The sequence below is a fragment of the Rhea americana genome, unplaced genomic scaffold, assembly GCF_003343005.1.
Source record: "Rhea americana isolate MKP2758 unplaced genomic scaffold, rheAme1 scaffold_195, whole genome shotgun sequence".
Taxonomy (NCBI): Eukaryota; Metazoa; Chordata; class Aves; order Rheiformes; family Rheidae; genus Rhea; species Rhea americana.
The window spans coordinates 1,388,818-1,406,035 of NW_028186094.1; the positions used below are offsets into that span (position 1 = coordinate 1,388,818).

Sequence of the window (17,218 nt, forward strand, 5' to 3'; positions counted from 1 at the left end):
TATTCCAGTACTTACTGCGTTGCTCCTACCATGCTGCATATACCCCTCTGGTTATCATTTTCACTGCTGATCGTTTACTTCTTCCCTATCTTTTAAAGTCTGAGCCTCATTTCATTTCTGAACTTAAGAAYTGGTCATCGTAATGTTCTCTGCTGGGTAGTTGAATTGCCTCTTGTCAGCCTTTTTATTTAAGAGTACTATATATCTGTTGGCTGGCTAATTGGGAAATTGAAACTGTTTTTAATCAATTGGGCAGAGCCCACCAGAATTGTCTGAGAAGATAGTTGTGCACTTTCCCAGTGCACATATTTGCGATCAGTTTGTTAATTCTTGCATCAAGTTTTTTTTTTAACGTATATGAGAACTCAAGATGCTGCAGTCATGGCTTCCTTTTAAACCAGTAAGTTATAGATTTTTAAAAAGTTGCTGTGATTTGTAGAGTTTCTATTTGAATAAATCTGAAAGCATGGAAACAGCTCAGTAGTAGATTGAAATTTCAATGTGCTTCAGAGTGCAGCTTTTACTCTTTATTGAGTTCTGTCAGTGTTGTGAGAAAGTGTTTGACTAGTTTTATATAACATGTTGGGTTTGAAGGAAGACATGGCAACAAGCTAAGAAAGTGAAAATAAGCAAACAAGTATTGACATTTTGATGTGTTAAGCTACCCTGCAGGGCTATATGTTCACTAAATTTTATATCGTTGTTTAAAAACTGGAGAAATGGGAGATGAAAATAGCACTAGCTCTTCTAATTCTTCTTTAAAGGATGTTATATCGTATCCCAGTACTTTCCAGCTGCTATGGTAACCAGTGAATTTACTGATAATGAGCAGATAAAGTTTAGACATTGCTATGTACATGAAGTACATTTAAAAAATAATGTGAATTCTTCCATGTACATTTTCCACAGTATTAAGGGTTGTACTTTCTTTTGAAATTTAGATCAGCTGCATCCAGAAAGTATTAAATAAAACTTTTGATACAGGTCATTTGCAGCATGTATACAAATTAGTTTAGATAAATCATGCATTGTCCTACAAACTAGTTATTTCTGGCTTATTGTAATATAGCTCCTGAATTTTTTCCAGCAGCATAATAAAATGGCTAATCAGGTGAATGGTAATGCGGTACAGTTAAAAGAAGAGGAAGAACCAATGGATACTTCCAGTGTAACTCACACAGAACACTACAAGACACTGATAGAGGCAGGCCTCCCACAGAAGGTGGCAGAGAGACTTGATGAAATATTTCAGACAGGTATAATATGCATTTCTTGTTTCTGACTGGTTATGAAAGTGAGGGCATACCATTTTCAAATTTTTATAGACTAAGGTTTTAAAAAATCATTGTTTTTGATCTGTGTAGCTCTGAATGTTTTGCTACTTTGACATCCCTAAAGGCAAATTGGGTTTGACACTGACTAATTGCTTGACACATCCTTAGTGTTGTATGTGATATCTTAGTTGCTTTAGGGGCCAGAGCACTAGTTTGTTAGACCTTGTCAAATAAAGATGTGTGTTTGAGCATACTAAACTGTACATTTTTTTTTCTTCAGTCCAAATCATCATTTTGCTTTTACTTTTCTACTGTCAACTCCTCACAGTGGTTCTTAAATCCTGAAAGGCTGGATAGGTGACTTAGGGAAGCAACTAGCTTGTCTTGCCTGGGACTACATTTGAATTGAGTCTGCCTGTGGATTTTGTGTTCTCTCTAGTTCTGAGTGGACAGTTGAATCCATGATGGTTATTACACTGAAGTGTTCAGTTTGACACAGACTGCTTTTTGACAAAGTTTAGGACTAAGCTATCTAGCAACTTGAGTAATACCTTGCTGGTAGCAAGTGGTCTCTGCAAGTGCCAGAGAGAAGGCTTCTCTATAGAAAAATGTTTTTCTATTTTGTTTTTGTAATGCCCTTATTTTGTCCTGTAAACAGAAACTTTCTTTTCCTCTTTAGAGTGTGTTCTGTGAACAGATATACAAGATGCAGTAGAACTGCTTCCTGTGTTTATCTTGAATGCCTTGGTGGCAAGATGAGTTTTTGTTGAAGAGAGTCAAAATTCCACTGACTTAAGGCAGTTCAAAAACAATACTTTATCCATCTTCAGTGTGATATTCTGGCTCACATGGATGATGTCTTTTGGAAGTCATACACAGTGAGCTTCATCAAGCCTTTGCCAGCTTTTATTGGCTGTAGACATGCACTTTTGAACTTGATCATGACAATGTGCACTTGATGGTTTGAGAGTAGGTGTAAATACCTGAGCAGAGGAACTTGTGGGGCTCTAGCTGTGTTGCAGTTATGTTGTGTTGTGAGGAGTTTTCAAAGGAGTTAAAGCTTTTCAGCCCAGAACCTGACTACTTAGTATAATTCTGTTGCATGAGCAACTTCTGACAACATTTATTCACATTTCCTTAATACCAACTGAAGATATTTGYATTGTGCAGGGGTTTGTCAGTGAAACAAACTATTTTTGACACCAGAGCTAAATTTGGGACTGAACTTTGGGTTTCTTAATCTGCTGAGGTCTTACCTAAAGCATACAGGTGCCTTCCAATATGCAGGATCACTTCTGAAATGTAGTCCTTGGGCTTGGCACTACTGTGCATTTTTATATTCAAGTAGCAGTTAAGTAATCTGTGTATTCTGAAGATAGAGTTGTTGCAAAGTGTGTGGAGTTCTTGATTATCTGTCCCTAAATTTCACTCTGTGGTTTAGAAAGTGTAAATCTTAACGTCTACAGTTCTCATGCTCCACAGCACACACAAGTACATTACCAAAAAAACAATAAACCATAAAGATTCTTAAACTGAAAAAAGTGCTTCGGAACTAGTCCGATGTTTCTTGGGGGAGACTGCACCTGTAAAATTAACATTAGCCTGTTTGGGTACATAGCAGGGCTCGAAATAATACCTTTTTGAATTCTGGCTGTTGAACTGCATGGACAACAAAACAAGTTTTAAAAAAATAGACACGTAAGAAGTTCACTGATTTTTGCTTTCTAAAGCTGGAGGAAAGAGTGAATAAACCATTCTACTTCCTAATATATTGTGRGATAGCGCTTTGTAAGTGTTTAATTCTCAGTCAGGTGGCTCCTTTTTCACATAGGATACATGTAATGTTCATGTAATAGTTTACTTTAGAACAGCTCTGTTCAAGAGAAGGAAGCGTGAAACTGAAATTTATAAATCTACTAGAAGTGAGCCAGAGTTCATTATTTCAAACCCTGATGTGTAACATTGTGCAGCAGATTTGATTCCCAAATGTTCAAAAACTGTTACACTGGAGTATAATCTTGCAATTCAGTTAGTGCTTAGGTATATACATTTTAATTTAACTTTTTCATTGTACTCATGTTCTTTCGTATGCTTGTGTAGGAATATGTAATTGATATTAAATGTATAATTCTCTATTGATATGGAACGTAACTTGTTTGACTTTAAAAGCAAACTGCATAGTGCTTAGTTTGTATGAAATTAAATAGAAATCTGTAACTTCTTTATCTTTAACTTTTAGGGTTGGTAGCTTATGTCGATCTTGATGAAAGAGCAATTGATGCTCTTAGGGAATTTAATGAAGAAGGAGCCCTCTCTGTATTACAGCAGTTTAAAGAAAGTGACCTGTCGCATGTACAGGTAAGGTGAGAGCTCCAGGAGTATGAGCACATAAGTATAAATAGTGTCCTGACACTACTCACAGGAGAATTATTACTTAAAAATTCATTCGTGTTCCTATATTCTAATACTTCAAACCCAAATAACAAGCCTGTTAAAAATTGCCTTAAATGTGTAGGTATTTGAGTGCAAAGCAAAAACTTTCAGATGGTAAAATGAGCGTGCTATTGAGCAAATAAGGTAAAACTACTACTTGGAAGCTGATAGTCTTTTCAGTTGTATAAGTTTGTTCAATTAATTCCTTCAGAAATTTTCTAAAGAATTCTTTTGACATTTTATTTGTTGCATTGGCTTGATACAGTGATCTCAACAGTATGGAGTGTAAGATTCGGTGGATTCCCAGGGCTTTTCATACACACAATTGAATTACTTTATAAATTGTATCTACAGAACAAAAGTGCATTTTTATGTGGAGTTATGAAGACCTACAGGCAAAGAGAGAAACAAGGAAGCAAAGTACAGGAGTCAACAAAGGGACCGGATGAAGCAAAGATCAAGGTAACATTTGGCGGGGAAAAATATATATTTTTTTTTCTATACCAGAGAATTAATGTATTACTTGTACACAGACTGAAGTAATTTTGGATGTCCTTAAAGATCACCAGTATTACCAGAATAAGTGTGTTCATGTTTATGCTTTAAAGAAATTTATGCAAGATAGAAATTCAGAAGAGAGAGTGTCTCCTTGTTTGAAATGCCAGTCTTATACAGTTACAGAAAGGCATAAACTTTGTTTTTACAGTCTTTACGTAACAWTGAGGTCTGCTTGAGAAGATTTATTTTCATCTTAAAATGTAGAGTTCATATGAGCTTCTAAAATTAGTATGAGACTTATTGACAGCTCAGGAAGATTGAGTCTATGTTAGTTAGAATTTTTTAGTTATGCAAAACTTAGGTACAAAGTAGATGGGAAAAAATTGCTTGGTGTTTTGGAGTGTTGAAGGTGCTTGCACAATGTTAAAGAGTAAAGCAGCAAACAAGAAAAAAGAAAATTGGTTGTTTCCATTTACCTCCGTCAATATGAAACTGATTTTGCTGTTTATATGTAGTTTCTTATATCTCATTTATATTTGATCCAGACACGCTTTGTTCTAAAGTGTGGCAATGAGCAAGTAAGGAAGCGTTTGTCTTGGAAAATGTTATTTTATTCTTGATTTTTTTTTTTTAACATTCATTACCTCTACCCCCTAACTAATGTGACTTTTTTTCTTTCTTTTTTACTTTCCTCCAGGCTTTGCTAGAGAGGACTGGTTATACTTTGGATGTAACCACAGGACAGAGGAAATATGGAGGCCCTCCTCCAGATACTGTATATTCTGGCGTTCAGCCTGGTATTGGGACAGAGGTTAGTATACGTAGACTAACCTCATTGTAGTTTTGTATTTTTATGTGAAGTGATACATTAGAAATACTGTAAAATAAATTATATTACAAGTGAAAGTTTRAAGCATTGTAGAGAAAAGTGTGCTTCTGTTTTTGTTTTTTTTTTTCTTTTTTTTTTTAAACAAGTGTTTCTTGCTTCTGAGTAGTCTGTAGAAAACAAGATAATAGGTTGGTGGAAAATGCAGGTGGAGGATGCTGGGGAAGGCTACACAAAATTTCCTAAAACATAAATTAGAGCACTAAATTATCAGACTTCATGGTCCAACTTAACATAGCTTAATAAAATGACTAATGTAGGTATTAGCTGTATATCTAAAAGTGTAACTAGCAAGTATTTGGCTGTTATTCATAATGAAAATACAATTTGATGGACAGCAGCAAAGATTATTTCATGCAATGTGCTGAATGTGAAAAAGACTTTTCAGTATTGTGTAAAGGTACCCTTATACAAAGTTTTGAAAAGGGCAACTTACATCACTAATTATTAGTGAATGGTTTATTTGCATTTGCTTCAGTCTGTACAGAAACATCTGTGAAGCTTGTTGATACTGAAACTATCATGCTTTACAGATGCCCTTAGTACAACAGTAACCATGTCCTAAATTGCAAAACAAGCTGCACAGACTCTCCTTTAAAGTTTTGCCTTTTTTGTGTTCTAGAAAATGGTTTATGAGTCTTTAACAAATTTTGTTATGTGCCAGTGTTGTTATGTGCTGATAAAAAAAAAAAAAAAAGCGTTACTTAAATGCGCTATACCTGGTGACTGAAAATACTGGATTGATGACTAGATATTTTCTGTGATTAGCATCTTTAGGAAGTCACAGGGAAGAGTATGAAGCTGGCTAATTTATTGTGCTACTAGCGGTATGGTTTTATTCTTTTAAATTGCAGGAAGTTTGTTGGAACTTGTGGAAATTCCCCTAAGATAATTAATGCTTCTCTGATGAATCAGCATTAGAGTCTGTAGCAAAAGTGAACTGACCATTTACAGAAACCATACTTCTACCAAATTAATTTAATTCTAGTGTTCTGCAGGATTATTTTGAGACTGCTTCCTTTAGGAATACCGCTTAGTTTTACTGGCTGAGGTGCTGAACACCTTGTCTAAACTGGTGTATACTTTATTATATTTAGGCTTAGCTCTTGCTGTTGGATTCCAAGACATAGTACTCAACCTCTTAAGCCTGGTATTACTGTTTAGCAGACAAGGAAGGCATGTTCAAACTCCTGGAGGTTATTGTGTGACAGTTTTCCATGGCATGAGATTATTTTCTTTTAAGCATATGACAACCTCTTCTGTCTTATCCTCAGCACTTCCAGTCTTATAGGTGCGTAAATGCTTCTTTTCCCTATTTTTCTCAGCAATATTGGAAAAGACATAAGATAGAGTCTTTTAGATTGTGGCAGTGAATCTTTTGTCTGCAATTTATTTTGAAGAGTGTTATAGCTCTCGCAGCTTGCAGCAGCTCAGATACATTAATGCCAAAACTGTCACTGATGTCATTAATAGCAAACCTCTTCTTAAGGGTACTCAAATGCTATTACCAATTTTGACAAAATGCACACTAGGTAAACTTTTTTAAAATTACACAAATGTATGGAGTCTTTCTGCTGTAAATGTTTGTATATGAAATGATTTTTTAGCTCATGAATGCTAACTTTACTGTTCTGTTTTCTGGGCTTAGCTAATAGAAGAGGGTTAGCTGAAGGGTTTAGCTAAAGAAAAGTATTGCAAGTGTCTGCTAACCTGAAATGCAGTGATGTACCTCTCTAGACTACGTTTTATTGGGGAGCTGCACTGCTGCAATTTTTATCTTTTCTGACTTGCTGCTTTCCAGTGTGAGTATACATGCTTGCTACTCTTCTGTGGACAGATTTCCCTGTCAGTTTGGCAGATGTACTTTTCATTGTTCCTTTATTTGCTGGCTGGGTTTTCTGCTGTTTTAGCAAAATTTAAAGCTTAATCAGCTGACAGAACGCTGTGAGCCTAAAAGCTGGCGTAAGGTAATCAACAGGAGGCTGTGACTGAATGATGAGGATCATGAGCTGCTATGTTACTGTTGCTTATGAAACTGGAGTACAGGTTTGGAAAGGGTTTCCACTTCTAATTGATATGCCATGATTTTGAAGCTAGTAGATGGAAGAAGTAAATTGCACTGCCAGTTGGAGATGGACAAATCAGAGTATGATGCAGCTTTTCTACAATTCCAAGGACAAACCTATTGGGCCTTGAGTCTCTAGCATCAAAGTGCATTTTATAACATGGCAACTCTACTTCTGAATCTCCTTCAAGATCTGCTTCAATATTCTGTGTAGGAAAATTAACCTTCATGGGATGTTCAGCATGTCAAATATTCACATTTAAAAAGTGTCACACTGAATGTTTTGATGAAAGGATTATGTGGGAGAAGCTGTCTAATGTATATATGCAAGTGGGTGGGCTTTAATAGCAGCTGGATCTTTTGGGGATGTGATTCTTTAACTTAAAAGGGCAAAGTATTTACAGCTGTGTGGAAGTTTGGAGGCAAACATAATTGAAACAGGATTTAGTGTGAACTTAAAGACTTGTAGCTACAAAGTAAAGCGTTTTGATTATAGTTAGGTCATAAGAAGTTGGTACTTTGATGTTCATGAAAGTGTCCATTAGATGAGAATGGAAACAGTTATGTGGTCTTTTTATTTTTTTTCTCCCTAGTCTCTCCTTATACTTGCTTTCTCATTTGCATCTGAAAATGCTGCTAATTGCTTATTCTCAAGGGGCTTGTACAGTGCTGCTTTCTTTAGATCCTGAAGTTTTCAGAGACTTCTAATTCAGTGTATTTCAATGATGTGAAATGAAAACTTGAAATTACTTCCCAATAGATGATTATTTGCTTGATGCACGCTAAGTTAATCACATACAAGGTTGTATATTTATGAAACAGTTTAGGCTGTATAAAATTGAGGCCATATGTCTTTTTCAGAGCTGAAACTTATTAGATAAATCTATGATGACCATGAACTTTGAATGTCTTTGGCAAAAATGCAGAATTACTTTTAGCTCTATGAATGGTAAAGTGGTATTGCATCTGACCCTATATGGATGCATGGTCAGAATTTGTGAAAAGTCAGAGAATGGTTGTGAGGTTAACTTGTCAGATGGAAAATGTTATCTTATATGCTGTGGATGTTGCAGTAAGTAAAATTCATTTGTCAATAGTAAATTGAATGGGAAAACTCAGATGATATAATTCTCTAACTTAAGAAGCATGGTGTAATAAACTCAGCAGGAGTTGAACTAGAGAGAGGTTTTGCTGGGTTTAATGCACAGAGAATGTAACTTTTGTACTGGAAGAATGTGGAGGTTTAGCTTGAAACTCTTGTCCTTTAGATGCCTCTCTTCCACTGGAAGGTTATTGTACTGTAAGTACCAGAATTTCTGTTAATTTCCTTATTTTCATGAAGGCTGTATATTTGGATGAATTGAAGCAGTCAAGTGGCCTACGCTAATTTGACATTTAAATCTGTCATTTAAAAAAGATTGGCTGAACATGAAGCACTATTACAAGGAGACGAAGTTTTGAAGAAGCTCTTACAACAAAACAATTTTTATTAGTTTAGGATGTTAACAAAAAAAGCTCAGCAGTTAAAATAATTGAAAGATGTGTCATCTAGAGTGCTGAGGTGGTTTGTATCCCTGAATAATGCCCTGGAAAGTCTGTTGTTCATGAAACAAATTGAAATTCTTCCTAGTTGAAAGAATTTTCTTATTCAATTTAAAACAGTAATAAGAAAGAAATAAAATGGGAGACTTTGATTTGCAGCTCCTTTAGGTAGCAAAATGGGAAAAAGCAAGTCTAATAGTGATCTCTGCAAAGGCACAGAGGTGAGGCAGTTGATACTACTTAAACCAGATCTGTGTTGCATCACTGTGATGCTCAGACCTGTGTTGTGTCACTGGTAATGCCCATTTTCAAATTTTTTTTCCACCGTACTTTTGTGATGGAATTGCAGTATGAAATAAGACATCTGATATTTACATTTTTTGGTATTTCAGAAACTCTGCAAACTTACCAGTGTACCTAAGGAAGTTTATTGCGGATGTTTCTTCAGGCTCTTCCAAGATATCTACACGGCATTTGTCATGTCTAGTATTGATCATATAGTTAGTATATAAAGCTTGCAGGTTCAGAGTGAATTCACTTCAGAATTATCATTTATCCCGTAGAAACATTTAGTCCTCCCAGTACAGATGTGAAATTACTCTAGAATATAGGTCAGATACCAGTCTATTCAAATGAAATCTTTAATTCTGTTGTTCATCCCAGTTCCTGGAGTGTATTACCAGAATTGAAATTTATTAGCAGTTGAACTGAATTTTAATAGCAATCTTACAGCTTTGATTGTGGTCTTAAATTTGTAGAGAGAATAATACTCAGTTTAGAGAATGAACCAAAGAGACAAGAAGGAAACAAGGAAATGGAGAAACTTTAAGGAAGGTAAATAGCTGGAAAAGTAGTTTTTTTTTTTTTTTTGGAGTAGGGTTATTTCTTTCTAATGCAGAGTATTTGGCCCATCAGCTTCAGTTTCTGTTCAGTGACTGTGAAGTCTGAAGCAAAGAATTTAGTGTGGACTTTTTATGTTTAACTAACTTAAACACTTTCAGTTTGACTGTTCTGTTGACATCTCACTGCCTTAGTAGCCAGTTGCAGTTCCTGTTTTGTGCACTTCCGTGAAGGTAACATTTTTTGTCTTTCAACTTTGCATATGGGATTTGGAATGAATTGCTCCTGACAGTAATGTAATGACAATAGAAACATTTCTTGAAACGATTTTAGCCTTTCTTCAGAAAGGCTTCCTGGCTCTAGCATTAAATTTTTGTTCAGTATGAGAGATCCATTCCTTTTTCCCCTATAGCAAATAATGCTTGGCCAGTTGGTGTTCAGTGAACTGAGAGCCTAAGTTATGTGAAAAAAATGTTTTAGAAACCGAATCTCTGAAAAATGAGTCTCGGGAAGATGTAACGTAAACATCTAAAGGCTCTAGCTTTCCTATGAGGAAAATAACTTGTATTCTGCTTTTTCTTTTATTGGAATCATGATATTCTCCTCATAAGCATCAATATGAACAAACCTATGAGGGTATTTTGAGAACTTTCAGTTTTGGTGTTATCTGCCAAGTCTTCAGTACAGGATGTGATTATTGGCAAGGCTTTGCCTAGATGAGAAAGGTTGGCTTCTACTAAGTTGTTTCAGTATGACTAATGTTTGAAGTTAAGAAGCCTAGCTCATGTTTAGATGATACAGCTAAAACTAAAATGTGCAAAAATAAGAATAAACTCTACTTTGCCTTGGTAAACTGCGTTGTCCAAACTAATCTTTAAAAACATACAGTGAGAAGCTCTATCTAGACTACATTTTAGAAGAAAAAAGTTAGGTGCGTCTTCAGTCAGCTTGGAGAGAAGCTTGGGTAAAATTGGTAGTACTACAATTGAGTAAAAACCTATGTGRTATAGTGGGGAAATTATTAATAGTTTATCTCTAATTTAGGTAGATAAAAGTGTATTTTGCAAGTTTTGATTAAAATGTTTTAGAAAACTGAATTATCCAAAATAATCTGTAAAGTCCTTCCTACTCTTGAGCTAAAGAGAACTTCCATATTTTCAGTGCTACCAACTCTTAAAATGATCCATCTTTGGCAGACATGGTAACAAGATTCCTGCTGTAGGAAAGAGTCACTTGAAGAGCCTATGATTTAAAATGAGTAGAATTTGATCTAACTAGGATTTTTGCAAAATTTATTTGTATCAGCAGTTCAAAGATATTGAGAATTCAGAGAAGAGCTACAGTGTTTAAACAATTGAAAAAATCTTTTCTAGTGAGACCTCAGCTGAACCGATTAAACTCCTTAACAAACACTTGAACGAACGTGAATAGTCATCGCTCTACATAAGGAACAAAAATATGAGGACTCCAGATTTTCTCAGACAAATATGATAAGATTCAGTTGGTGTAAGTTGAAATAGAAATCCAGACTAGAAATAATATTACAGTGTATATTAAAAGTGAAAATGACCATTGGGGCAACTTACTAAGGATGTTTGTAGACTTCTCCATSTCTGTAATTTTCTAATCAAGACTGGACTAGAAAGCGATTTGGGAAAACTGCAAGAACGAGGAAGTGCTTTGGCCTGGGGTAATATAGGATACCTTAGWTAATCTGTAAGATTTTTGTTCTTAATTGCCAATATTATAACCAGGTAAGGCCCATTTGCCTTTTCAGTTGTAGAAATTTGACCTTCTAATTGAAAATAACAAAACCACATTTTTCATATGCAGAACCTAGCACTTACTGTAAGTGGGAGGTTTAGAAGACTTGGTWGGAGATACAATAATACTGTCCACAGTTAGTTCTACGGTGTTTCTGCTGTGCTGGTTTATGCAGCAGTGTACTTACTTTCCAAGGAACTTTCAAACATTAAAAGCAAGTTTGTATTTTTGCAAAATCTAGTTAAGTGTCCTCTTCTTTTTTTTTGTTTTGTTTTGTTTTGTTTTGTTTAGGTTTTTGTTGGCAAGATCCCCCGAGACTTGTATGAAGATGAGTTGGTACCGCTCTTTGAGAAGGCTGGTCCCATTTGGGATCTGCGCCTTATGATGGATCCTCTTTCTGGTCAAAACAGAGGTTATGCTTTCATTACSTTTTGTAGTAAAGATGCAGCACAGGAAGCAGTCAAGCTGGTGAGTAACTCATTTTCAGATAGCACAAGATGAAAACAATAAGCATATTAAAAGCATTCATTGACAGACTCGAATTTGACTTCCTTAAAAAGTTATTTCCTAATTTGCTTTAGTGTGTACCATAAATACAAATAAAGCTTTACTTCTAGAACTGTAGCCCTCCATCTGTTAGAGTCCTTGGGTAATTAGGATAAGAGTTTACTTGATTAGAATTTGAAAATATATTCTTTAAGTTTCACTGTGTTTAAGTTGTGTTACCTTCTTACTATAAAGAGCCAGTTGGAGATGCTGAGTCTTCCTTCTGTTCCAGTGAAGGGGTCTCTAACTAGATGTCTTCCATCTTTATGGTTCACAGGTTATGCAGTTAGCTCAAATGCAAACCTGACTAGAGGGTTTGACAAGCACATTGCCACCTCTTGTTTTTCTTTTCTAGGGATTGCTATCAGATTGGTTGACTTGCTTAACCTGGCCTCTGAAAGTAGTCTCTAAGATGTCAGCCATGGATGAGTTTTGTACTTGCTGTTGACATGCTAGCATGCTTTCTGCCAGAAATTTTAAAATGAATGCACTAAAGAGTGAATATTTAAGGCCTGACTTTACAAAGTTACTTACCAGTATAGCAGTGTAACGTGGCCTTTATATGCCCAAGAGTAGCAAATGGAATTAGGTGGATCAATTTGTGGATCCCGAAGTATTGAATATGRCTGTGAAATAATGCTTATACTTGGAACCAGAATAATTGAAATGCTGGAACCCAGTTGCTTCAACAGAATTCAGTTGATCTCAGATAAATCAAGGAGATGTGGAGAACCCCAAGCAACTATTCAAGCTGAAAAAAAAAGAAGATAAAGAAATTCAGGCTGTGGTACTAGTCCAGTGGAATGATTTCWGAAGGAGTCACTGCGTCTTAATGTTCCAGTGTTAGTTTCCCGCAGATATCTGATGTACCTAGATACAGTTGCATTTGTTGTACTGAGCTCTAAGGTTAGGATTTGTATATTCCCCACTTAGGGTGCTGGGGGKTTTTTTATTATTATTATTTTTTTTCTTTGCTTCATAATACCTGCTTGAATGTCATGCTCTAATGAAGTGTGCTTTTGAAACTGATTGCTTTTGGGTTTCAGCGTCTGAAGAGGAATGATGGATACTGAGTTACTTCCACTTTTGAAGGAGAAAAGCTTCTTCTCTACCCCTTCCTCTCCCCAGCCTTACTAATGTTCATTATCTTGGACACACTTGTTTTTTACAGACTGGCAGAGCTAAAATAATGGGGCCCAGCACATTTACAATTTTTGGTGCTAATTCTTAATAGAAAAACGAGTGTTTTTTTACAACACTGAAAATAAGTTGAAACTTCAAGGTTTTTTTGCTTCTTTACACCATGTGAATGCTGCACTTCAGATGTGCGTGTACTAATGGAAATAGGATTGATTTGGTGTAAAATGGCTTATGAACTATACTTTGAAAGGCAGATTCAGATCAACTTCATGGCACTAAAGCGCAAAATTTTACTGTGTTGTGAACCACTGTGTTGTGTGAAGCAAAATTCTGAAACATTTCGTCTTCCCTAACGTGATCTTATCTGATAGCTTGTGGTACTTTGCTTTAACTTTGCTTTAACCTCCATATTCATGAAGAATTATTGAAGATATTGCTTTTTTGTGTGTGACTGTCTCAGCTGAGGTAAAAATGGCTGAAAATTTACTCTTTAAAAATTGGGTTTTTCAGAAGCTGGCTGGTGATTGGACTTATGCCCATTTGAAAATTCGACCTAAGCCAAAGATGATGTCCGTCTTGAATTCTAGTAGACTTTTTTAAAGGCTGAATTCTCTGGTCTTTAAAGATCTATGAAAAAATGTTGTCCACAGAGCAGTCTTATTGTGGCTAGAAGTGTGATATGAAGGAATAGGCTAAATGACAGTATTTTAATTTTTTTATGGAAAGTTAAAACAGTAGAGGTGTACTATTTACAGGATCCAAAAAACCTCTGGCATAAGAGTGGGAGGGGAAGAAACCAGGAAGCGCACCATAATTTAGGCTTGTGACTGTTGCAGAGCAAATGTGCTTTGTGTTAAGAACCTATCAAATTAAAAGAAACTGGAAAAGTGGAAGTACTCACAATATCTGTAATGCTATGCATTTGTGCTTTAGTAATAGCAGCAGTGATCAGTATTAAGCCCAAATACAGGAGGAAGCCACCTTTTTGTCTAGAAGTAGCTTTCAAGTATGAGATGAACAGTATGTGAATATGTCTACCCCTTAGAGTTTTTATCTAGGTCCTGTTCCTTGTACATTGGTTTATTTCTGTAGCTTCCAATTCAACAGAATATTCAAAATTTTCAGTGGAAAATGTAAACTTGCCAATATTCTTCTAATTCAGTGCTGACCAAGTTGCAATTGTAGTAGTTGTTTTGTCATGTGAATTCAATGTTCATGTATAAAGATTAGAGAGTCGGAAGAGAATAGCTGACTGATTTTTTGGGGGGTTCTTTTCACCCATATTGTAATGGGTAATGCAAATGAATGGCACCTTATTTTTGCAGTGTGACAACTATGAAATTCGTCCGGGGAARCACCTTGGAGTATGCATCTCTGTGGCAAACAACAGGTTATTTGTTGGGTCAATTCCAAAGAACAAGACCAAGGAAAACATATTGGAAGAGTTCAGTAAAGTCACAGGTAAAGAGCATCTTAACAAGTTTGTTGCACTGATTCCAAACTACTGTTTTGGTCACTCTTCTGTAGTTCCAGCTATGTGACAAATGCTTTCAGATATCATTTAAAACTATTTCATTTTTTATTTGTGGTAGAGATTTTATATATCGAATGTACTATGTGATGGAGTGTAAAGGGACTAGTGTATGTTTTGAGTTTGTCTTGCTGTTTGTGAAATTACTGATACTGTAGGATTATAATTTGAGATGGAAATTAATTTGGAAAAGATGTGGAAGTCTGAGTTATCTGTTCTAGTTTAGTGTTCAGATCTACAGTATTCTTGTCTGAGAGGCTTTTGAGGAGCCTCAAAAAAAAGTGTGCTGAAGAATGACAGGGAAGCAGCACAAAGAAATCAGCTGAGAGGCGATACTGAATCAGGGTAGAAGGAATCTTACTGTTCCCCAGGATATGCAGCAGGTAGGAAGAAACCAATCAGCTTGTTACTGGAAGGATGCTTCTGCTTTATACAAGAGGTTGAAATCTTGGTCACCTGTTCTTCTCATAGGAAAATTTTAATGTATTGCTTCTTTTTTAGGGTTGCTATTTATAAGTACTGCAGGGAAGTGGTGAAAACAAAGTGAATGTTCATTTCCTTGTCTCTCTCCTTGTTGGAGAGAGAGATGTGGAAGAAACTCTCTCCAGCTTCCCCTGGAGGCAGGGGAGATACCATGTAGTAGTGCTGGCCTCTTTTCACAAAAGTAAAGATAATAAAAGAATTTGTAGCAAATTGTCACTGTGTGAACTGTTTGTGTTGATGTCTTGGAGGCCCTAGTTTTGAGGTAAGTCTGTTTTGGAGATTTTCACCTTCTAGGTAACCTGTTTGTAGGTGAATTGAATGTGTTGTATGTGGATATCCAATTTTGGTTTGTTTACATCATTTTCTCATACTATCTCTTTTTCTTCTTTCACTTCAGATGTTAAGTTCAGAGGCTGTGTATTAAAATGATCTAATATGTATTTTGTAGAGTAGAATCTAGTGGGGGGGGTAAGCTTTTTTTTTTTTTTTTTTTTTTTTTTTTAACCCAATACTAAAGACATATTTTTCAGAGGGTTTGGTGGATGTAATCCTCTATCACCAACCTGATGATAAAAAGAAGAATCGAGGATTCTGCTTCTTGGAATATGAAGATCACAAGTCAGCAGCACAAGCTCGACGACGCCTGATGAGTGGAAAAGTAAAAGTCTGGGGAAATGTTGTGACAGTGGAGTGGGCTGACCCAGTAGAGGAACCTGATCCAGAAGTCATGGCAAAGGTAATTAGAACTTCATTAGATGCTGTTGTGTTTTGGAAGCAATACTAGTTTTGGGGGAGCTGAAGGCAATTTGAGGGCTTTTTTGTAGTCAGCAGTCTAGGCTCTGGCATGGTCTGAGTACTGCAAATCAGTTGACTGTGTAACACATCAACTGTGTTACAGTTCTAACTGGCTATTCACATTTAAATCAATAGTATACAGAATTATTCTGCCAGATTGGCACACAAGTCTGTTTATCTTAGCATTCTGCTTCTACTGTTAATTAGTAGTAGGTGGATGTTTTGAAAGAGCACTTCGCAGGGTGAGATGACTTGAAGAGCAGCACAGAGAATGACATGCTCTTTCTCCATGTGTTTTGGGATAACTCTTTGCTCTTGAAGTTCATTACTAAAATTTTCCTGGGACTTCTGGCATCACAGAACCAGATCAGTGTTGGATATGCTGCTGATCATGGAGGGGAAGTGTAGAAGGACAAAATGTAGAAATTTCTTGCAGGTGTAATTTCTGGATGCAGGCACAGAATTTACAGGATTAATCAAAAATTAGTAATGCACAGAAGAGTAATAACATCTCTTTAGTTAATGTTTGTTTCTTTTGATGCATAATTTTTAAAGTTTGCAACTTTTTTACTCATCTTTTACTAGGTGAAAGTTTTATTTGTAAGAAACTTGGCCACTACTGTGACAGAAGAAATTCTTGAGAAATCCTTTTCTGAATTTGGAAAGCTGGAAAGAGTAAAAAAGTTGAAGGATTATGCTTTTGTTCATTTTGAGGACAGAGGTGCAGCAGTGAAGGTAGGTTGATTATTCTTTTTTCTCCTAGCTGAATTACATGTGAGGAGTTTATCTTCTATAAATGTTTTTAAGAATTTCTTTGCAACATTTAACTTGGTGAGATAATCTGTAGAGCACATTTAATAAGGTTCCCATTGGAAGAATTTTAATTGTAAGGATTTTGTTCCTGTGATTTCAGTAGCTATGAGGATGTGAAACTTTCAAAGGACAAAACTGTAGCAAACAAGTAGACTGGAAAAGAGATCTAGACAAATGCAGGAGAGTCTAGAGAAGAAAGGGGGGGGCAAAAAATCAACCTAGACAGTTTTTCTGAGGAAACACTGACAGAAGGTATCAGTTGTCTCTCAAAGACCCTATTTAAAGGCTTTGTGTAGTTTTCAGGATGACAAAATAGTGAATAGAAATTGAAAGGTAGTTCAAGCAGTAATTTGTGAAAGAGAGGAATGACACTAGCAAGTCCTTCAACACATATCTTTTCTCTAACCATACATGCTCCCTAGAGCATTTCATTTAAGCACATTCTTAAACATTAAAGATTATTTTGAGCTTCAAAGGAGTTCTAAATCATCCTTTTCTGTAGTCGCTACTGCTTGTATTTCAGGGACTTGAATTTTATAGAAATCGCTGCCTGCCTCTCTCTCTCTCTCTCTCTCTCTTTTTTTTTTTTAATACCTACTTAGATTTTT

General features: G+C 35.9%; 1 protein-coding gene across 1 annotated transcript in view; it reads left to right on the forward strand.

The window, feature by feature from the left end:
• Nucleotides 1-1,074: 1,074 nt before the first annotated feature.
• Nucleotides 1,075-17,218, forward strand: part of HNRNPR (heterogeneous nuclear ribonucleoprotein R) — a 19,137-nt gene continuing 2,993 nt past the window's right edge. Inside the window, exons 1-8 of the mRNA XM_085302978.1 lie at nucleotides 1,075-1,256; nucleotides 3,514-3,632; nucleotides 4,062-4,169; nucleotides 4,903-5,016; nucleotides 11,594-11,770; nucleotides 14,314-14,449; nucleotides 15,533-15,738; nucleotides 16,383-16,532. Coding sequence (XP_085159104.1) covers nucleotides 1,100-1,256; nucleotides 3,514-3,632; nucleotides 4,062-4,169; nucleotides 4,903-5,016; nucleotides 11,594-11,770; nucleotides 14,314-14,449; nucleotides 15,533-15,738; nucleotides 16,383-16,532 — 1,167 coding nt within the window. The 5' untranslated portion in view covers nucleotides 1,075-1,099. The remainder of the gene's footprint in view (nucleotides 1,257-3,513; nucleotides 3,633-4,061; nucleotides 4,170-4,902; nucleotides 5,017-11,593; nucleotides 11,771-14,313; nucleotides 14,450-15,532; nucleotides 15,739-16,382; nucleotides 16,533-17,218) is intronic.